This window comes from Gigantopelta aegis, chromosome 1 (assembly GCF_016097555.1).
Source record: "Gigantopelta aegis isolate Gae_Host chromosome 1, Gae_host_genome, whole genome shotgun sequence".
NCBI lineage: Eukaryota > Metazoa > Mollusca > Gastropoda > Neomphalida > Peltospiridae > Gigantopelta > Gigantopelta aegis.
This window is the reverse complement of record NC_054699.1, coordinates 5,272,205-5,296,881: the sequence shown is the minus strand read 5'-3', so window position 1 is coordinate 5,296,881 and position 24,677 is coordinate 5,272,205. Positions and strand designations below refer to the sequence as shown.

The 24,677-nt window shown below is 36.7% G+C and overlaps 1 protein-coding gene across 4 annotated transcripts in view; it reads left to right on the top strand.

Moving 5' to 3' along the window:
* LOC121369722 (guanine nucleotide exchange factor DBS-like) overlaps nt 1–24,677 on the top strand; it is a 199,628-nt gene that overhangs the window by 99,882 nt on the left and 75,069 nt on the right. For all 4 annotated transcript variants that reach the window (XM_041494800.1, XM_041494786.1, XM_041494779.1 and 1 more), the window contains 4 exons: nt 6,218–6,334; nt 8,786–9,045; nt 9,700–9,814; nt 12,422–12,544. In XM_041494800.1, coding sequence (XP_041350734.1) covers nt 6,218–6,334; nt 8,786–9,045; nt 9,700–9,814; nt 12,422–12,544 — 615 coding nt within the window. The remainder of the gene's footprint in view (nt 1–6,217; nt 6,335–8,785; nt 9,046–9,699; nt 9,815–12,421; nt 12,545–24,677) is intronic.

Below are 24,677 nucleotides of genomic sequence, written 5' to 3'. Positions count from 1 at the left end.
AAGTCATATCCTGCTACTATACGGATATGACTTTGCTTTATCCATCAGCATATTCTGTCATTAGAAACAGTGGTTGCAGGATAAAGAAACATTCGTTAAAGCAGATATCTGATGTCATTAACTACTTATTATCTTTATCCTACAGACCTTAAACATTAAGAGGAAAAGCTAATACTTATGTTATTTCAGCCACATTAATTGTACGATGATCTAGAGGTCAGATGAGTGATTTTGTAATGTAGCTATGTGGCTTTCCAGACGGTTCGTCCTCTGGACGTTTTGTCCACAGACGATTCGTCCACCGTACAATTCGTCTACGTACAATTCGTCCACCCACCTTGGACAATTCGTCCATTCGATTACAACATTTAGACCAATAAATCTAAAATGTTATTTCTTAGCCATTGAAATGGTTAATTATTTTCGTTTTGTGGTAAATTACTAGAAATAGTATATGAAACAAACTAAATTTTAGTGGCACTATCAACTTGTTATTGTCTGTCTGTGTGCATTATTTATAGTACTTTATTGATACATGTATGTTGTTATTCAGATTGCTCTTCAATTACACCTATAATTCTGACATACTATTTAGAAAACAAAGCTAGTAACAACTCTTGCTAAATTACCATTTCTACATTGCGATTGCTGTATTACTGTACACATTTCGTCGACATGATTTTTGTTGTTTCCACTGAGAACTTTGCGTCGGAAGATAATAGTCAATACCCATCGGATGAATATTTTGTCATTTATGTGAAAATATGTTACCCTATTATAATTACAATGTTATAAAATTAATAGAGTATGTCTATCAAATTTTCCCCATCATACTTGGTAACCCCCCTTCTGCTGTGGGCAAAGCCACTGGCAATGTCAGAGATATAGGCATGGCAAAGCTGCTAGGTTAGGTTACAATCTGCACTTCTCTGGCAATTCTGTGTCGATATTCTACTAAAATGGAAAAGTGTCCATACATTTATTTAGTCCATGGATAAAATATACGGTAAATAACTAATAGAAAAAAATCATAGTGGATGAATTGTCCAAGAACAATTTTTGGTTGTGGACGAATCGTCTCGAGTTCAACAGTGGACAAATTTTTAGTGGACGAATCGTCTGTGGATGAAAATTCCAGAGGACGAATCATCTGCATCCCACGATGTGTGTGACGTCATATGAGTGACGTCAAAAGTCATATCCTTCTATATATAGTAGCAGAATATGACTTGGCTTTATCCATCAATCATATTCTGTCAACAGAAACGTTGTTTGCAGGATAAATACACATTCATTTCTTTCATGTCTGTCTGTGTGTTTGTAATTCAGCATGCGTGTGTCTGATTAGGTCTATCATGTTTTATTAATTTCTTCTCAGACAGATGGATGAACTTTCCTACACATCCTCATCAGTATAATCTTGTCCCACTGTCATGGTAAAGCTTCCATAACAGAAAGATGTTCCTGCAAATTGTCTGTTTATTTCCAACTTAAATGTGTGTGATTATTCCCACCATGTTTTATTAATTACTTCACATATGAATACATTTTCCTATATTTAACATTGGTACATATATATTCTTTTATCCTGCAACCATTGTTTCTATTGACAGATTGTGATCACTGATTAAAGCAAAGACATAAATGTATACTAGCAGATTATGACTTTTGACATCGCTCATATGACGTCAGAGGCATAGCTACATTACAAAATTGCTTATTTGACCTCTAGGTCATCTTACAATGTGGCTGAAATAACAGAAATAATAGCTTTTCCCCTTAATTTTTATGGTCTGCAGGATGAAAATAATAACTAGTTAATGATGTCGGATATCTGCTTTATCCTGTTCAGGCCGAGATGAGAAATTCCCATTGTTACCTTCACAGGATAAATCAGATATCCGACGTCATTAACTAGTTATTCTCTATGTCTACTGTCATGGCAAAGCTTCCATAACACTTAACAGAAACATGTTTCAGCAAATTCCTTTTTTTTTCTTGCTGTTGATTCAAAGTGCATGTATGTGATTATGTCGACCATGTTTTATTAATTACTTCACAAATGGATAAACTTTCCTATAATTAACATTAGCACCATCAGCATTCAGGTGTATTTTTTTTTTTATCAATACTGCCATGACTGAAAGATGTTCCTTCAAATCGTCTCTCTTTGCACTCAGTACAGGCCATTTCCATTACTTTTTAAAGCATTTCCTCTTTACATCAGTATTCATAGGCTTAGCAAGCAACTTCTCTTGATATTCCAAAGCCTGACAGATATTCCTTGGAGAGATATAACCGTGGCAATCATATGTCAAAAATGTGGAACGTGTTGCCAGGAAAATCAATAAAATACATTGGTTATACATTTTGTGCCATGCTGCATCCATGCTCTCAATTTATAAAGATGTATACAAAAAAAAGAAAAAAAAGAAAAAAAACCCAGATAAGATTAACCATTAGCATATTTGATTGGTGTTCATCTTTCAATATGAAATAGGCCAATGCTCTAATTCAGGACAACAGCTTATTAATTATTACATTTACAACAAAACAAGAAAATGTTAAGTGTTGGGTTCATAAAACACTGGTAAGCATTCGGGGAGCTTGTCATATTAACTAGTTAAGTATGTGTCAGGATTACAGTATGTGTGGCATCCAATAGCCAATGATTAATAAATCAATGTGCTCTAGTGGTGTCGTTAAACAAAACAAACTTAAAAAAAAAAATTGTATAATGGTAGGCAAACTGGAAATAAATGGGGTTTCTGTGTTGTCTGGTTGTGTTTGAAACTTTAATCTAGGCAGCAAAGTGGACATTTGTTTTTGCCAAAATGGACGTAATCTGATTTTAAGACCAAAACCACACAACAGATGTCAAGACACTGACTTGTTCAGTGTATAGGTTACTTCACAGATGTTTCCTTTGGCACTAGACCACAAGGCATGTCAAATCATTTGCAGTTGACTGCTCATGCTTTGTTTGGTTCTTGACCACATTCATTGCAATAACTCCAGAAAATACCTTTTGTAACTTTCATTTTAACATAAATAAAACAACACATTAATATTAATTACTTAATACTATCAAAGTTTTAATGAAAATATTCAATTTTTTGCTTAAATTGTATTGCCAGAAGTAGTAGTATTTGATAATGAGATGTTATGACTTGAACTGAGTATATAATTTGGAACCTTTCCACATGAAAGCCCTGGAAACGTAACAGAATGTACCAATAATGTTAACTTCCTCTCCATTTTTTAAAATAAATTTTTCTTTTATCAAACTTGTCCTCATTCTCCAGGAAAGAACAAAATCACTTTTACTTTTTTACTTATAGACTAGGGCATGTAATTCAGTTTATGTTTTGCTACACCCATACATGTAGTTTGTGCATGGTAAATGACAGTTTGTATGGAGCAAAATATCATGAATGACTGGGCATCTTTTTACTTGCTTTTATTATTATTGTATTTAAAAAAAAAAAATTATATGAGTAGCTTATGTAGCAACAGCATATTTCCTCCATATCTAGTCTCAAAAAAATAATAAAAAAAGAAGACATATTTAATGAAATCCTGTTATGACAAAATATATCCATTCAATAAGAGAACCCATTGGGCTACTTCTCCTTCCAGCCAGTGCTCCACAACTGGTGTAACAAAGGCCATGGTATGTATTATCCTGTCTGTGGAATGGTGCATATAAAAGATCCTTTGCTGCTTATCAAAAAGAGTAGCCATGAAGTGGTGACAGCGGGTTTTCTCTTTCAATATCTGTGTGGTCCTTAACTATATGTCTGATGCCATATAACCGTAAATAAAATGTGTTGAGTGTGTTGTTAAATAAAACCATTTCATTTCCAAAAGTGACATCACTTTAACAGAGTGAAACAAACTATTATTTGCACTTGAAATATAAACAAAAATGTATATGTTGAATTAACTTTGATATTGTCATTTGTTTTCTGTTTTATTCTCTCTTTGTTTAATTTGTCAAAAAAGTTCATTGTTAACACAATATAATGCCATGACATGAACGGTTAAGAAGAACATCAAATATGAAAATTTGTAATAATGTTTAATCTTGCTATTATTTATATACCTGAATCACTATTCCTTTTTGTGTCTGATGTCATGCAGACACAACGTAAATACAGTGACCTGCTGTAGAAAATGTGTTAAATGTTTCAGCACAAAATTGTTACAGAAACTTCACCAGGAGAATTCAGACAGAGGAAGTTATAAATTAGACAAGTTAAAAAGTTTGTTTTGTTTGTTTTGTTTAACAACACCACTAGAGCACATTAATTAACTAAACATCGGCTATTGGATTTCAAACATTAGGTATTTTGACATATAGTCTTGGAGAGGAAGTGCACTAAATGTTTCTATTAGTAGCAAGGGACCTTTTATACACACCATCCTGCAGACAGGATAACACCTACTACGGCCTTTGATATACCAGTCGTGGTGCACTGGCTGGCCCAATGGGTGGAACAAAAAATGGCTGGAATGAGAAATAGCCCAATGTTGAAGGACTACACAGATATTGAGGGAGGAAACCTGCTATCGCCACTTCATGGGCTACTCTTTTCAATTAGTAGCAAGGGATCTTTTATATGCACCATCCCATAGACAGGATAGCACATACCACAGCCTTTGATGTACCAATCGTGGTGCACAGGCTGGAGTGAGAAATAGCCCAATGAGCTCACTGATGGCAATCGATCCCAAACCGACCGCGCATAAAGCGAGCACTTTACCACTGGGGCTACGTCTTGCCCCATGAAAGATATTAATGCATCAGTAGTTAAATGAGAAACTGCCTGAAGTGTGTGTCTTTGTTTATGTTGGTGCATTGCCGATATCGGATACATTCTGTGGTGGGAATGGATTTGGTAACACGCCACCTTCAGGGCACAATCTGAAGCAGTTATCAAAGGGTCGTCAAGTCTATTGGATAATTATTGATGTAAGGGAGATAACTCTACCTGTATACAGAGTGAAGTGTAAATGAAGTTTTTCATTTATTGATGTAGAACATTTACATGGGTTTTTTTTTTAATGTTTGGTATATTTTATGACTGTATTAGATCTGTACGGAATATATATTGTTTCTAGAATCACAAATAGTGATTGATTAGTGACTACTGGTTTTTATTTTCAGAATTGTGTACATGTAGCTATATGTATATCTCAGAAACTGTGACACATACTGAACAAAATGTTCCCTGAGCTGTATATATATATATATAGTTTGGTTTAGAGAAAGGCGTCATAACCAGTCCCTCAGTAAACTGGAATTCCCTCGAAACTGCTTGTTTTTCTTAGTCCCTTTTTAAACCTTTTTAAACTGGATATACTTTAAAATTGGACTTTTTAACGTGGTCCCATGGGTGTCCAGTTTAGAGGGTTTCACTGATTATTTATAAGCCCACAGTTCAAACTTCTCTCTGATGGATATGAGCATATATAATTCACATTATTTATAAATATTTATTACCAGTTGCTAAAATGTACTGTATATACATGTGACACTGTATTTTGTAAATGTTTATTACTCATTTTGTTCATCAAATATAGATGATGTTGTGTTATTAAATATAACATAACATCACTATTGTAGTATATTCTTGGTAAAATGTTGTTAGTCTATAAAGTTAAAGTTTGTTTTGTTTAACAACACCACTAGAGCGCATTGATTAATTAATTATCGGTTATTAGATGTCAGACATTTGGTACTTATGACTCATAGTCATCAGAAGAAAACTGCTACATATTTTTCTAATGCAACAAAATTAAGGGATCTTTAATAAGCACTTTCCCACAGACAGGAAAACACTTACCATGACCTTTGACCAGTCGTAGTGCACTGGTCGGAACGAGAAAAACACAATCAGTTGAATGGCTCCATTGAGCTGGTTCGATCCTGCGACACAAGTACCTCAAGGAAGCACTCATCCAACTGAGCTAAATATACAGCAGGTTTCCTCTTATGACTGAGTCAGAATTACCAAATGTTTGATATCCAATAGCTGATGATTAATTAATCAGTGTGCTCTAGTGGTGTCGTTAAACAAAACAAATGACAACACATAAATACATGTAGGTTACCCAAATGTTGAATTCTCAGAGACCAGTTTACCTACATTGTAATTATATATATTCATGTATGTGTAATAACACACTTCTTTTCCTTTCTTTTTTTAATCAGGTCATACTTTGTGACTCGCCAGTGGCCATGTTGGATTATGTTGACCCCAGTCAGCTGAACTATGACGTGGGTGGAGCCATCGATTATGATCCTAACGAATGGACACAGAATCGAGCAGTAAGTTTTATTTCTGTCTGAGTTTAACAGTTGTTTTGTTCATTTATTTCAAAATAAAAAAAGTTTATATACCGTATATCTTCGCCTGTAAGTCGATCTCGGCTGTAAGTCGATCTCGGCTGTAAGTCGAGTCCCTAATTTCAAGCCCTGAAAACATCTTTTTTTATTGACCCGTTTATAAGTCGACCCATGAAAAACAACTTATAAATATTGAAGTATTTCTTAATTTCAGCACATGAGAACAGTAATGTACAATATTTGAACAAAAGAAAATTATTTTACAAACTTCGGTTTTCACGTTTTGTACATTGCAAACAAGTAACATTGCATCAAAACGAAATATTCCCTTAGTAGATAGTGAAAGCTGTTTGGCTGTTACCGTATGGCACTGTACAGCATGGTTTTGTGCACAGACAACAACTTTATTTATAAACATTGATAACAGATCACTACAATAAAACTGAAAGTATCAGTTAATCACATGTTTTGCCGCCATATTAATACATGTAAGGAGGATAACTCTGGAAAGTACACTGGCTTTTATGTATGTCCCTATTACTCTAGTGAACTGCAGATATATCAGTCTAAGCTGTTTTAAGGGAAAGCTCAGTAATATTCATGAAGTTAATCACCGACAAAACATTGTTTGAACAACCATTAATGCCAGTGACCAGATTTCAAAATAAACTCCGGCAACAGGTACATTGTAGTTAGTATTGTTTACATTTTTGCTATATTAGTGATGACTGTTATTTTAACTAAGTGGTCTGTTCTCTTGGCATGTGAGTGAGATCGCATGCCTTTTTGCATAACTAAAACTGTTCTAATGCCAAAAAAAAAAGGTTATAAAAAATAAATGTGTCAAATTAACATATTTGAGTATAAATACAGAGCATACTTCAACAATAAAACTTGTAAAATAATCCCCAAAACGGTAATATTTTTGGGTGAAATTTTTTTACCCTCTTATAAGTCGACCCCCCAAGTTATAAAATAATTTTTGGGTGAAAAAAATTCGACTTATAGGCGAAGATATACGGTAATAATTTTCTTCTAAGTTTAAAAACAAATGATGGTGACCAGGGCTCGAACGTAATGATATCACATTTAAGCTGACTTTGAACAGCTCATTGAATTTTTCTTTTTTTTAAGTCATAATTTAATCATAAATACAAATACATGTATATGGTGGATGCATGATTAAGTGTCTGTTTTTATGTGTGTGGGGGTGACACGTAGCCCATTGGTAAAGCGCTTTGGGATCGATCCCCGTCGGTGGGCCCATTGGGCTACATCTCGTTCCAGCCAGTATACCACGACTTGTATATATCAAAGGTCTCGGTATGTGCTGTCTTGTCTGTGGGACGGTGCATATAAAAGATCCCTTGCTACTAATGAAAGAATACAGCGTGTTTCCTTTCTAAGACTACATGTCAAAATTACTAAATGTTTGTCATGCAATAGACAAATGACTAATAAATCAATGTGCTCTAGTGGTGTCATTAAACAAAACAAACCAACTTTTTTATGTGTGCGTGAATGCATATGTGTATAATGTATAATGTTTGAAAGGCTATCTAATAACCTTAATTTATATTTGACATAATATATAATAGTATTGCCATCTTCACAGGCTATACATATGTTTAAACTAATGTTAGAAAGGCTATCTAATAACCTTAATTTATATTTGACATAATATATAATAGTATTTCCATCTTCACAGGCTATAGATATGTTTAAACTAATGTTTGAAAGGCTATCTAATAACCTTAATTTATATTTGACATAATATATAATAGTATTGCCATCTTCACAGGCTATACATATGTTTAAACTTATGTTAGAAAGGCTATCTAATAACCTTAATTTATATTTGACATAATATATAATAGTATTGCCATCTTCACAGGCTATAGATATGTTTAAACTAATGTTAGAAAGGCTATCTAATAACCTTAATTTATATTTGACATAATATATAATAGTATTGCCATCTTCACAGGCTATAGATATGTTTAAACTTATGTTAGACATAGAGATTATTATACGAGCTTGTGTGTCGTGTTGATTTACGAAACGAGTGTCAGGATTTTTGTATATTCCGAGTGAGAGCGAGCGTAATACATGAATCCTGACATGAATTACGTCAAATCAGTACAACTCACACTTTATTTCTTTATTATTCATATTATTATTGTTGTTTTCTTTATGAATAACAAGACCAAAGTCAAAGTGTTTCAACCAGAACTGGAAGGAGACAACAAACTGACGTCATATTTCAAATGCACAGTCTGAGCAAGGACTGGAGAAGCAACGTCATATTATGACGTCGCTTCCCAAAATTATGTCATTTCACTTGTTATTACATGTGTGCTTCGTATGATTATTATTATTATTTAACTCGGTTATGTTGAACCATATGGATAATAATTAATGATATCCCCACAGGCTATAGAGAAGTTTGAGTCGAACATTAACACAATCTCAGCCACCATCACGGCAATGGTGAAGAAACTGGAGGAGGCTGATCTGCCCAACGATGTGGCGGGGACCGAGGCGCTCATACGCAACCACATTCAGGAGCGCAAGGAGCTCCATGACGACCTCAACAGCGCCACCGAGCATGGTCTCACCATACTCAAGTGTATCAGGGGAGACAACTTGGATGTGCCTCTAGTCCAAATGATCCATGTTGCAGAACTGGAAAGGTATATATATATATATTAATTTTTTTCTGAATTTAATTATGTTTGCAAGGTGAATGAATGAATGAATGTTTAACAACACCCCAGCAAAAAAATACATATCGGCTAATGGGTGTCACAAATGGTAAGTATATGGTAATATTATTTATATATATTCATGTAAAACCACTGTGGGGAAAAAGAATAATATAATACATAAAATCAAGGTAAGTATATTTTAAAACTTTGTATAGACGTCAAAGTGTTTTAAAAACTTTACAATTAATTCTGGATGTAATTTAAAAGTATGCAGTCTGTCTTGGGCATGGTAATTGTAGTAAGATGATGATTTTTGTAAAGACATCATATCTATCTGTTCGTCCATCCATCCATCCATCCATCCATCCATCCATCCGTCTTCATTTCTCCATTCACCGTTTCAAAAATTCCTGAGGACCCTGAATGAATCTACATTTCATTTGCAAGCTTTAATTAATTTTTAATGCAATTTAAAAAAACCCAAATGAGTTAATTCACTTTGACATTAACATGCATGTATTGTCTAAACTGGTATGTGTTGTGGTGTGGAAGGGCGGGGGGTTCGTTTTGTAAAATAACACACTAATAAATAAATTGGTGTGTCTTTGTCTTTAGTAAATAACTTGATCTTTTTTTCAGACTTCTTGCTCAACTGGAAAAAACAAAAAAGAAATTTGCTGAGTTTTGGCGAGCACATGAACTGAAATTGAGGCAGTGTTTAAAGCTGAGACAGTTCGAAGAAGAATTTAAATTGGTACATGAATTTTTTGTTAATAATGAATATGGCATGTGCTGTCCTGTATGGAATTGTATCCATAAAATACTATTTGCTTCTAATAATAAATAATAACAATTGGTTAACACTGCCACCTATTATTAGACACTTTCTCTCTTCAGATGTTTCAGTGTTTTCGCTCACTAGATTGAATTGGCCACTTTTAAAGGAACAGATCCTAGTTTTTAAACACTAAGGCATAATTTTCACCTAGATTCTAGTTGCAACCCGTAAAAATTGGTTAATTTACAAATCTGTAACAAATTTGGATACAACAGAATGAAACGAGTCTGTGACATTGAAATACCCTTAAAAATAGACTAAAAATGCGACTCCATAACAGTTACTTTTCAGACACACGTACGTTTTTAAAAATATGTCGTAATAGAAACACCAGGATAATCAGGAATACTTCGGTTGTATGGAAATGGATAATCTAAACAATAAAACATAAGTAATGTTTGATTTCAGTGATCATAAACGGCTCTAATAGTGAAAAATATGCTGTAGTGTTTAAAAACTAGGGTATGCCCCTTTAACATAGGGCTAGATAATTCTGTGTGGTCCTATAGCTGGACACTTTTTACATCTGCCCATTGGGCTATTTCTCGCTCCAGCCAGTGCACCATGACTGGTATATCAAAGGCTGTGATATGTACTACCCTGTCTGTGGGATGGTGCATATAAAAGATCCCTTTGCTGCTAATCGAAAAGAGTAGCCCATGAAGTGGTGACAGCAGGTTTCTTCTCTCAATATCTGTGTGGTCCTTAACCACATGTCTGACACCATATAACCATAAATAAAGTGTGTTGAGTGCGTCATTAAACATTTCCATGTTCACATCTGTCATTTCAGTGAATATAACTCGATTTATTCACAAAGATGCTGATTCATGTTGCATTATTATTTTTATTTTTTTTAAACCAAAAAACATGAATAAATTGAAACTTTAAACTTTGTGGTACAGCTTGAAATTTTTAATTTTGTTTTGTGTTTGGACACCTGTGGACTACATGTATGGTTGAATGAGCTTGTAGACCCAATAAAAAAAGAAAAAAATCACTGGTGAAAGGGGTAGATAAAGCAGTTCCTTTTTCTTCCTTTCTTTACTTATTATCATGCTTATATCCAATTAAGGTTCAAGCACGCTGTCCTGGGCACACAAACCTCAACTATCTGGACTGTCTGTTCAGGACAGTGGGTTAGTTGTGAGTTAGTGGTTAGTGAGAGAGAAGAGAGTGTAGTGGCCTTACACCTACCCATTGAGTCCTTAAGAATTCGCTCTTGGTGGGAGCCGGTACCAGGCAGTGAACCCTGTACCTACCATTCTATAGTCCGATGGCTTAACCACTGTGCCACCGAGGCCGGTAAAGCAGTTCCAGCCTGCAGGATAAAGTGTTGTTGTAAGGGCCTACAAAAACCCCTTTCCCCTGGGTTGGAAGTGCCTCATCTATACCTCACAACAATCATAGATAGAGGATATTTCATGTCTTTTGTCAAATATTATTTATATCTCATCGAGTGAAGTTTGCAGTCATATCTCATGAGCAATCGCGACGAGTGTGATATGATTGCAAACTTCACGAGATGAGATATAAATCATATTTGACAAAAAAACATGAAATTTTCTATTTATTATATAACTTTTGGCAATTTACCTTTATTTTTAAAATGCCAGCAGCAAAATAGTTCTGACTTTTTTACAGTGACAATAACACATTTTAGAGTGAAATAGTGAAATTTTCACTCTAAAATGTGTTATCGTCACTGAGTGACTAATAACACTTATATTTCACTGATATTTTAAGATATTTCACTAAATGTTATATAATAGATTCTGTTAATCCCATGCGATCTCGAGCGATACATACATATTTGCAGTTAATCCATTAAATATACCACTTTAGTGAGACTTCATTCAATTAGTGTCACCGGCCTCGGTGGCGTCGTGGTAGGCCATCGGTCTACAGGCTGGTAGGTACTGGGTTTGGATCCCAGTCGAGGCATGGGATTTTTAATCCAGATACCGACTCCAAACCCTGAGTGAGTGCTCCGCAAGGCTCAATGGGTAGGTGTAAACCACTTGCACCGACCAGTGATCCATAACTGGTTCAACAAAGGCCATGGTTTGTGCTATCCTGCCTGTGGGAAGCGCAAATAAAAGATCCCTTGCTGCTAATCGGAAGAGTAGCCCATGTAGTGGCGACAGCGGGTTTCCTCTCAAAATCTGTGTGGTCCTTAACCATATGTCTGACGCCATATAACCGTAAATAAAATGTGTTGAGTGCGTCGTTAAATAAAACATTTCTTCAATTAGTGTGTGACAGACTGTGGAACTATTCCATGTGGTGTATTGTGTAAATTTTTCCACAACTGGTCAAAGGCCATGGTATGTGCTTTCCTGTCTGTGGGAAAGTGCATATAAAAGATCCCTTACTAATGCAAAAATGTAGCAGGTTTCCTCTGATGACTACGAGTCAGAATTACCAAATGTTTCACATCCAATAGCCGATGATTAATGAATCAGTGTGCTCTAGTGGTGTCATTAAATAAAACAAACTTTATTTATGTGTGTTAATCTTCAGATTCAGTTTAACCTCGGACGCCGTGTGGAAGAGTTGGAACAGAAAATGCAGGAGACTGGAGACTGTCTGTCACAAGTGGAAACTCACGTCACCGAGTTCCAGACTTTTCAAACTACAGCCGAGGTAAGTGGATCTACATGTATAAGACCATTGTCTCTTGTCTCTTGTATCCCCAGATTGAAACCAGACTTTTCAAACTACAGCCGAGGTAAGTGGATCTAAGACCATTGTCTCTTGTATCCCCAGATTGAAACCAGACTTTTCAGACTACAGCCGAGGTAAGTGATCTATAAGACCATTGTCTCTTGTCTCTTATATCCCCATATTAAAACCAGACTTTTCAGACTACAGCCGAGGTAAGTGGATCTAAGACCATTGTCTCTTGTCTCTCGTATCCCCAGATTGAAACCAGACTTTTCAAACTACAGCCGAGGTAAGTGGATCTGCATGTATAAGACCATTGTCTCTTGTCTCTTGTATCCCCAGACTGAAACCAGACTTTTCAAACTACAGCCGAGGTAAGTGGATCTAAGACCATTGTCTCTTGTCTCTTGTATCTCCAGATTGAAACCAGACTTTTCAAACTACAGCCGAGGTAAGTGATCTATAAGACCATTGTCTCTTGTCTCTTGTATTCCCAGATTGAAACCAGACTTTTCAGACTACAGCCGAGGTAAGTGGATCTAAGACCATTGTCTCTTGTCTCTTGTATCCCCAGATTGAAACTAGCAGAGTTTTAGACTTTTCAGTCGACAACTGAGGTAGAAAAATAAAAATGTGTTACAAGTTGAAACTCTACCATTAAAAAGAACATACCTCAAAAGGTTTATACCAAAACTATAAACTGAAATTAACACTATACTTTACCTATCAAATCAAGCTTTTTTGTTTTCTTGAAATAAAGAAAACATTGCATGCCAAAACTACTTAGACAAACAATATCACTTGGTCATGCAAGACAGATTTATTCCGAGTGGGCTGATGTCATGGGCCTGTCTTGTATTGCTAGGGATGGGAGAAAGATTTATTCTGTATGGGCTGACATCATGGAATAGGTCTGTCTTGTATTGCTAGGGATGGGAGAAAGATTTATTCTGTATGGGCTGACATCATGGAATGGGTCTGTCTTGTATAGCTAGGGATGGGAGAAAGATTTATTCTGTATGGGCTGACATCATGGAATAGGTCTGTCTTGTATAGCTAGGGATGGGAGAAAGATTTATTCTGTATGGCCTGACGTCATGGAATGGGTCTGTCTTGGATAGCTAGGGATGGGAGAAAGATTTATTCTGTATGGGCTGACATCATGGAATGGGTCTGTCTTGCATAGCTAGGGATGGGAGAAAAGATTTATTCCCTATGGGCTGACATCATGGAATGGGTCTGTCTTGCATAGCTAGGGATGGTAGAAAAGATTTATTCCCTATGGGCTGACATCATGGAATGGGTCTGTCTTGCATAGCTAGTGATGAAAGAAAAAGGTATTCTTTTTGTCCCATTGAGAACACTCTCTTTATTAGTCCCCTACCGGTCCAACCGGAGGGGACTATAGGTTTCATCTCTGTCCTTCTGTCTGTCTGTCTGTCTGTCTGTCTGTCAGTCCATCTTTCCCACATATAGTTTTCCGGATGGTTTGTTTTAGAATGCCTTGAGATATTTTGTGTATAGCTTTATCAAGTACAGTTACAGATCGAGTTTGACTTTCAGGGTGATGTACTCATTTTTGATGGAGTTATGGCCCTTGAACTTAGGAGATACAAAAAATTCTTAGGGGACATGTATTGCCTTAGCAGTACTCTCAGAATGATTGTTGCAGATAATTTACAAAATAAAACTATGATTCAATCTTGTGTAATTCAGTAATTAGTTCTAACCCATGAACTCACAACATAATTTGTTACATAATGGCTAACTTAATCATAGTTCCCTAGCACCAGCTATTTCTAATGATCTTCATAATACATTGTACCACTGTAACATTGGTTTAACCTTAAGGTTTGATAGTGGCACTATATGTTTAGAATTAATACCACAAGAGTTCCCCCTTTTATTTTGAAGTCAAGTGCAGTATTTGTATCCTTAATAAACAGTATGTTTTCAGTACACTTGTTTACACCCCCCACCCACCCCCCAAAAAGGTTAATAATGAAGACATACATGTATTTATACAGTCAGTATTTGCAGTATAATTCAGTTCTGAATATTTTATTGCAGTAGGTTGAATATCTAATTATTTGAATGCATAATGTTTTGTAAAGTATGAAAATTATATACTTATTATGAAAACTTATTTTTATGCAGTATAATTAATTTCTGCCAATTTTATTGTATTAGGATTATTTATAGGTGGTATAATTTATTTCAGCCAATTTTATTGTATTAGGATCAATGCATCATGGCTCTATAATGAAGAATTCATGGTCCATACTAATGCAACAAGAAACTATAGCAGTTCTATATTTATACCACTTCTCCGTGTTATGGAAGTTATTGCTTTTAAATTATGAAACAATCTGTATTGTCATCACCATCACGTACAGCTATATTGATTGGAGTTCATGCTGTCTTCTATGCCATGTTGTTTGTTGACTGGTTGCTAGGTTATCAGAGTTCTTAGACACATATTGGACAAACCAGGCAGGACCTCTTTAAGATAAATGTAACATTTCTTTCCCTCCATGGAGAATTTTGTTCATTGATTTTGTTTTGTACGTACGTTGATGCACGTCATTCAGTCTATCGCAGTCTGTCAATAGACCTGGTGCATGCTGTGGTGATGAATTATGCGCTAACTTGTTTACAGACATTGATTGTTCACTTGGCTGATGGCACAGTCAGACCTGTTGTAAAATGACATCTTGTATATCAACCATCTGTATATTCAGGTACCTCTCTTTAAAATCTGCTTTTAGTAGAAGCTTTTTGTGGACAGACACGTATTGAAAGCTTGTTTAGAAGCCAATCTCAACCAGGCCATGGTATGTGCTGTCCTGTGTGATAAATAGAGATTATTATACGCCTGAGCGAGAGCGAGGGTAATACATGAATCCTGACACGAGTTTCGTAAAATCAGTACGACTCACGCGCGAGTAATAATTTCTTTATTATCCATATTATTGTTGTTGGTTTTTTTATGAATAACAAGACCAAAGTCAAAATGTTTCAGCCACAACTAGAAGGAGACAACGAAATGACGTCATATTTCAAATGTGCAGTCTGAGCTAGGACTGGAGAAGCATCGTCATGTTATGATGTCGCTTCCCAAAATTACATCGTGTGCTTCATATGATTATTATTATTAACTCGGGTATGTTGAATAATATGGATAATAAAGTGCATTGGAGAATACTCAACTCGTTACTCGGCAATACTGTTTATCTTGCATGACTGAATTGATGTGGTCCTTCCTGAGCCTTTGGCGAGGAAAGGACAATATCAATTTACCAGTGCAAGACAAATGGTATTGCCTAGAAACGAGTTGGGTATTCTATTTATTACCTATTATCAATCTTTATCATTTTATGGAAGATTTTCAAACCATAATGTTGTTGAAAACAAGTTTGCAAGTTGAGTAAAAGAGACAGTGTTTCATCATAACTATGATGTACGTATCATTGATGACGTAAGTTCGTTGTTGACATGGATAAACATAGGTACGGTTGTTTGTTGTTGCCTAACAGTTGTGACATCAAAGCCTCTAGTGAAGCACTGATTATTATGTCAAAACGTATCGGGAAGAAAATGTTAGTTTTTTCTTTCCCTGGAGAAAGATCATTTTGATCATTTTTCTTTCCCCATTTCTCTCTGCCCATATGGGTAATAATATAACAAATCTCATTCTGCTCAATGACTTGTATATCAAAGTCTGTGGTATTTGCTATCCTGCCTATGGGAAAGTCAATATAAAAGATCCTTGCTGCCCTACGATATATCACAGGCTGTGGTGTGTGTTGTCCTGTCTATATAGGAAAGAGTAAGGTAAGATGTAAGTACCGGTAGCTATGGCATCGAACATATGGTTAAGGACCACACAGATATTGAGAGAGGAAACCCGCTGTCACCACTTCATGGGCTACTCCTTCCGATTATCAGCAAGGGATCTCTTATATGCACCATCTCACAGATAGGGTAGTACATACCACAGCCTTTGCTACACCAGTTGTGAAACACTGGCTGGAACAAGGGATAGCCCAATGGGCCCACCGACGGGGATTGATCCCAGATCGATTGCACATAAGGCGAGCGCTGTACCACTGAGCTACGTCCCGCCACGCCTCAGTAGTTATAGATATAGCTCAGTGATAAGGCCTCGACATTCTAGGATCAATCCCCATTAGTGGACCCTTTGGGCTGTTTCTCCTCCCAGCCAGTGCTCCACAACTTGTGTAACAGTGGTTGTGGTATGTCTGCTGTTTGTGGGATGGAGCACATAAAACATACCTTGCTGCTAATGGAAAAAGAGCAGCCCATGAAGTGGTGACAGAAGGGTTTCCTCTTTCATTATCTGTGTGGACCATAACCATATGTCCGACGCCATATAGCCATAGAGGCAGAATGTAGCTCAGTGGTACAGTGCTAGTCTGATGCATGATCGATCTAGGATCAATTCCCATCGATGAATTGGGCTATTTCTTGTTCCAGCCAGTGCTCCACAACTGGTGTAACACAGGCCGTGGTATGTACTATCCTGTCTATGGGATAGTGCATATAAAAGATCCCTTGCTTCTAATTGAAAAGAGTAGCCCATGAATTGGCGGCAGCGGGTTTCCTCTCTCATTATCTGTGTGTGGTCCTTAACCATATGTCCGATGCCATATAACCATAAATAAAATATGTTGAGTGTGTCATTAAATAAAACATTTCCTTCCTTCCATATAACCATACCGTATACGCAAAAATGTTCACGAATAAAATATACCACAAAAATCGCGAACATGTTGACAGCACCGCAAATTTAATTACGCGCAAACTTATTTCAGATTTGGTATAATTTTCATGGACACAAAAGACAAGCTGTCAGAGGTACCTGTTAAATTTATACCAAGTTTCGTATGCACTTTGTCTTTACCACCTAATTATCCACAAGGTCATGTGGTTCTGTAAACCTGCATGGTCATGTGGATTTGATCGAAGTGACACAGAGTTGGGTGTAAGTCTGTTGTTACGTAATCTCAGTTTTGTTTGTTTTGTTTGTAACCTTGAATGGAAGTTTGTGGGTACTATCAATAATTAAAAGTTATTTCTTCTGATATTTGTGTTTTCTATTTTACGTATCGCATGTGCATGTTCCATCGATAACATGTCTTATCAGACATACATACAACATTGACGTCTTGCTGACAGCATGGTAACATGTCCAAGTGTGCGCGTGAAATCGTCATTGAAAAGAGTTTGGAAAATTAAATATGGGTAATTTTGATTTTATTATCGGGGGACACAGTCGCGAAAATAATTCCGATCGCAAATTATTTTAGCCGCGAAAATATTTGTCTATACGGTAGATAAAAGTGTGCATCATTCAATAAAGAAACACTTTCCTTTGTTTTCAAATGACCAAAGTTTAAATGTGCTGAGGTGTCATTAGACTAACCTTCCTTTCCTTTCCTCATCTGGTCTTTATAGACTGGCTCCACTGTTAAATAGACTGGCACCACAATAATCGTTGCCGGGACGTCATGGATGAATAAGTGAAGCAATCGATGACTGTTTGAACGAGGCCAATAGGTAAATGGTATTGGTAATTGACCAGTTTGATCTGGCAGGGCATATCGACAGACCTAGGTGTAGATTCCGTGTTTAATAGTTGGAGGAAAGACTTTTAGTGAAGTTTTCTTTTTTGCCTGAGGGAAGGAACAAAAAAAAAGGGAAAAAAAAGAAGCAAAACAAGGATGAGTTGAAAACGTTGACAGAAGTGTTTATAATGCAGTTTTCAGTGAGTGATAAATTGTGTCATTTAACATTCTTACAGATTTGATTGTCTTACCTGTAGAGATTTGATTGTCTTACCTGTGCAGATTTAATTATCTCACCTGTATAGATTTGATTGTCTCACCTGTACAGATTTGATTGTCACACCTGTACAGATTTAATTGTCTCACCTGTACAGATTTGATTGTCTCACTGTACAGATTTGATTGTCTCACCTGTACATATTTGATTGTCTCACCTGTACCGATTTGATTGTCTAACCTGTACAGATTTTATTGTCACACCTGTACAGATTTGATTGTCTCACCTGTACAGATTTTATTGTCACACCTGTACAGATTTTATTGTCTCACCTGTACAGATTTTATTGTCTAACCTGTACAGATTTGATTGTCTCACCTGTACAGATTTGATTGTCTCACCTGTACTGATTTGATTGTCTCACCTGTATAGATTTGATTGTCACACCTGTACAGGTTTGATTTTTCTCACCTGTACAGATTTTATTTTTCTCACCTGTACAGATTTGAAATATAATTGTCTCAAATTTGAACATATTTGATTGTCTCACCTGTACAGATTTTATTTTCTCACCTGAGGAGCTTTGATTGTTTCACCTGTACACCTGTTTCACATATATATACAAATTTTATTGTCTCAGCTGTGGAGGTTTGATTGTGTCACCTAAGACGTATTATGTCAGGTGAGTTATCAGTTTCACAGTTCACTTAATGGTTACCTGTCTGTATGTTTCAGATAGCTGACTGATCATGACAGTATCCTCTCACTGTTTAATAGGGGTGTAACGATATACTCAAATATTTGGTACACCGAACAGCGATCAGTATTTTAAAAAAATTATTATTATTATTTTTTTAAACACCACAAACATTTAATACAGGGACAAAGACATTTGTCTTGTTTTTTGATGTTGCAAACATGGATTGTGATGAGATGAATGATGAAACTGCAGTATTTCCATTTTGGTATGGGACTAATTGACAGGGGCGTGCTCCACGCTTGCTGTCAGTTGAGCTATCTCGGTATCACCCGAGCCCAGGTACACAGAACCTGCAGTGCATGCGATCAGTATTATAGCTGCATTCGTATTCGTCACTAGCTGAACCAAATATACGAGTACATTATATATAATGCTAACTGTACAATTTATATTTGATTCACACTAACCAAAAATGCAATACCGATTTGATTGTTTTGATAATGAGCATATTTTGTTAATGTATGCATTGTGAGTTAATTCAGTATGCAAGTGTTTAATTAGGTGTTTCAAGCAAAATACAAATATATACATTTGTATACATGTATGTAATTCTTAATGAAAACTCTGGCAATACAAATATATACATTTGTATACATGTATGTAATTCTTAATGAAAACTCTGGCAATACAAATATATACATTTGTATACATGTATGTAATTCTTAATGAAAACTCTGGCAATACAAATATATACATTTGTATACATGTATGTAATTCATAATGAAAACTCTGGCAATACAAATATATACATTTGTATACATGTATGTAATTCTTAATGAAAACTCTGGCAATACAAATATATACATTTGTATACATGTATGTAATTCATAATGAAAACTCTGGCAATACAAATATATACATTTGTATACATGTATGTAATTCATAATGAAAACTCTGGCAATACAAATATATACATTTGTATACATGTATGTAATTCTTAATGAAAACTCTGGCAATACAAATATATACATTTGTATACATGTATGTAATTCTTAATGAAAACTCTGGCAATACAAATATGGTTTTAAATTGATTAAGTTGATTAATACAAATATGGTTTTAAATTGATTAAGTTGATTAATACAAATTGTAGTTGGATTAAATGTCATACTTGATGTTTGTTAAGCTAACTTGTTGAGTGATGTGTATATTTAGTTGTCAAAATGAATTTAATATGTTTTAAACATTCCAAATTGATTGCATGCTTGTACGTCCTTGTGTATTTGTTACATTGTTTAAAATGGCTGCCTTTAATATCTGCATTGTGTTCTAAACAACCTTTGTACTGTCCATCATTTAAAACAAACATAAAGAAATGCTAGCAATGAAAAAACATTCAATTCCTGACAGATGATTCAAGGTTTAAACAAAAGTGTAATTATTTTTTGAAAAAATATTTCAACAGCCAAACATAAAATACCCTACAGTTGATTCAAGATTTAAACAAAAGTGTAATAAATTATTTTTCATGAAAAACATTTCAACAATCGTACAAACTCAAACAGTCGAGCTGAGCCATGACATTAATAACAGGTATTAAAAAATCTCAGGATTCCCAATTTCAGAGAAAGGTGTTTTCGTTATCTTTTCTGACGTTTGCTGATCGCAGTGTCGTCAAGTTCACCTCACGTGTGTTCACAGACGTGCGACTAACTTGTTCGGTAAATCCCTGCATAGAGTTTTGTTTTCCCATTTCATTTGCATTGGTTATAAAAATGTACAGACCGTATGGATCGTTCCCGCACGTTTCTGGACTGCATCATCGTTTACACTGCGCCAACACGACGATGAGCACACTGTCCCAGCAGTCGTCGCTGTTTATTTATTTGTCATCGACATTCATTTGATTGGTCCACTGTACTGCGAGGCGCAGAAAGTTGTTGAGGAATTTTAATTCTTGTTAAAATATGTTCTAAACAACAGCGTGGTTTCATGCAGAAGCGTTTGTTTCATTCAGAGTTTGAGTTGTGTATAGGGCTTGTTGTCGATGGATAATATGTGTAATTCTGCTGATTATAAGTCATTGACTTTTGACATATTGATTTTTAAATTACTACAAATGCATTATTGATATTTAATGTTATAAAGGACTGATTAATTTCCTGGGTTTTTTTGCGCTTATGAAGTCTTACCAAGTGTGGAAGTAATTTGTTTTAGTTTTTGTTTTGTTGTGCTCACAAAGTCTGGAAATATTTTCTGTTGCTGATTGATGATGTGGTTACATTTCTTCCAATGGATTCATGGATAACATTTTAATTAGAACCAGTGCTTTATCATCTCTACAACAAACAACCAAATGTAATATATTTCAGGACACTGGAATCGAACCATTTTCATGTCATTTGAGGCTGTGATTGCTTTAAGTTGTTATGTGGATAATTGTGAACAAATCATTATTCATTCAGTAACTAAGCTTAATCCATTACAGTTTTAGAACTGAGACTTCCAACATTTATTTTGTACACCATCTTGTGATCTTGGTTTACTTGTCCATACACCTCATATAAGTTTGAATTCGTGAGCCATCTGGGAACCAATCTGCCTAAGACTTTGATTCTTTTTTTATGAAACGTCTTTGTAAAAACAATTCTTCTCATGATGTCATGACTAAAACCATTGAAAACAAATTCTCTAGTTAAAATATTTTCATGCTTCTGATGTTATTTTATCAAAGAAACTATTAATTGTCTTCATATTGCTCATGATACTGACTGAGTAAAAGATACAGATTTTCAAAAAGCAAAGTCTCTCTGAACATTAAAAACGGTTTCTACGTTCAAAGTGAATTCTGTGTTTGCTGTGCTGTCTATACATTGAACTATGGTGAAAACAGCTTTACAAAGACAGCTGCAGTCATTTGGTGCTGATGCTGGGAAACTAAACAGTCATATACTGTATGAGGTAGGTGATCTTCAGCTTGGCCTTGGAGTTTGTTAAAACTTGTTTGTTTTTTAAAGAACATTAGAACACATTCATTGATTAATCATTGTATATTTGAATTAATGAATGAATGTTTAACGACACCCCAGCACGAAAAATATACTCTTCAAAAGAAGAAACGCAAAACCACATTGTCGTAACATTTGGAGAATTGATTTAATTATTGAATGGGGAGTCCGATAATTACCAAATGTTGCAGGATTGTTCACAATTCACTCTAGTCCATTGTGAGTAAGTGATAGGACACACCACCAAGGTCAAGGTCATCTGGAGTCAATACCGGGTGTGGCCTCCGCGTGTGTTGACAACTGCCTGGCACCGCCTGCCCATTGAAGCAACCAGAGTACGGATGACGTCCCGGGGGATGGTGGCCCACTCGGCCTGCAAGGCTGCTGCCAGCTCGGGCAGGGTCTGGGGCTGTGGTTGTCGCTGTCGGAGGCGTCGGTCCAACTCGTCCCATAGATGCTCAATTGGGTTCAAATCCGGTGATATCGATGGCCAAGGAAGGACATTAATGTTGTTGTTCTGTAGGAAAGCCGTTGTGAGACGTGCTGTGTGAGGCCTGGCGTTGTCATGTTGGAACACTGCGTTGGCGTTGGCCATAACTGGAACGATGTGTGGCCGGAGGATCTGGTCAATGTAGCCCTGTGCATTCAGGTTGCCCTGCACGTGGACCAGGTCAGTTCTGCCAGTGTGTGAGATGGCTGCCCACACCATGACACTACCCCCGCCGAATCTGTCCACTTCCTGCACGCAGTTTGCCGCATAACGTTCACCACGACGCCTATACACGCGACATCTTCCATCATGACGTCGGAGCAGAAATCGGGACTCGTCACTGAACCACACCTGTCTCCATCGCAGCTGAGGCCATTGTCGATGAATCTGGCACCACTGCAGTCGGAGTCGACGGTGTTGTGGTGTTAAGATGACACCTCGAACTGGACGTCTGGCACGAATTCCTACCTCACGTAGGCGGTTCCGTACGGTCTGGTCGGATATCCTGCGCAAACCTGGTATTGCTGCGGCTGTGGAGGTGGCAGTAGTCAATCGTTCCCGAAGGTGGCGTACCCGGATGTAGCGGTCCTGCCCGGGGATAGTGACCCGTGGTCGACCGGATCTAGGGAGGTCACGTGTTGATCCATGTTGCTGGTAACGGTCCCACAGTCTGGAGATGGTGCTTGGGGACACATGGAATGCCCTGGCAACGGCCGTTCTGGATTCGCCTGCGTCTAGTCGGCCGATGGCATTGTTTCTCTGCGGTTCACTGAGACGTGGCATGTCCTGGATTGTCAACTGTCGGCCAGATACAGAGGCCAGGCAAGCGAACACCCTGCACTTTTATACTGTCGGTGTTCATGTTGCACGTGCAGACAACGCACGTGCAGTGGTGACATGGTTTGCACGTGGCTGCGTTTTTGCGAATATTCACATTTTGGAACTTTATTGTACAGTAGCTGCGTTTTATCGAATGTAACCGTGGGAATGTGTTTGGGACATGCAATGACCTTATATTCACAAAGCATGAACCGGTAGGAAACATAAAATCGGAGTTATAACCCATTTGTACCCTTTTGCGTTTCTTTTTTTGAAGAGTATACATCGGCTATTGGGTGTCAAACTGGTAATGGTGGATATTTGAAGTCAGGCATTTATTAATTCTGACACACAGTCAAGGTGGTGTCGTGGTTAAGCCATCGGATATAAGGCTGATAGGTACAGAGTTCGCAGCCTGGTACCGGCTCCCACCCAGAGCGAGTTCTTAAGGGATCAGTAGGTAAGGCAACTACACCCTCTTCTCTCTCACTAATCACTAACCAACTAACAACTAACCCACTGTCCTGGACAGACGGCCCAGATAGCTGAGGTGTGTGCCCAGGTCAACGTGCTTGAACCTTAATTGGATTTAAGCACGAAAAATAAGTTGAAATAATCTGCATTGTGTACAATACTAATTTACTGTGGTGAAATGAAAGAAATATTGTATAATGATGATGCATTCACTCTGGGAAAGAAATAGGTGCATGTATGTATCACCTCCCTGATGTCTTAGAGTACCACCCCCATGCAACATCAACATCAACATCAACATCCAGTACTGGTGAACTTAATTTATTTTTATTGGGAGAAGATTACCCTGGGAAAGAAATAGGTATGTATCACCTCCCTGACTTCTTAGAGCACCCCCCCCCCCTCCCCTCATGTAACATCAGTATCTAGTACTGATAAACTTAATTTATTTTTATTGGGAGAAGATTACCCTGAGAAAGAAATAGGTATGTATCACCTCCCTGACTTCTTAGAGCACCCCCCCCACCCCCCACTCCCCCCACCCCCCACCCCCCATGTAACATCAATATCCAGTACTGATAAACTTAATTTATTTTTATTGGGAGAAGATGTAATACAGGTATTTTGGTTGACTGAATGTTTCTGGGAATGATTGTCATATAAATTTTAATGCATTTTATAGTGTACACTCCATAAAAAAATAAGCAGTTTGTTTGTTTCTTTTATAAATTATAAATCAACTTTCCAATTGTATTTTGACTCATTTTAACAATACTGTATCTGTAATATATCATACTCGCATACCTGTGCCAAAAT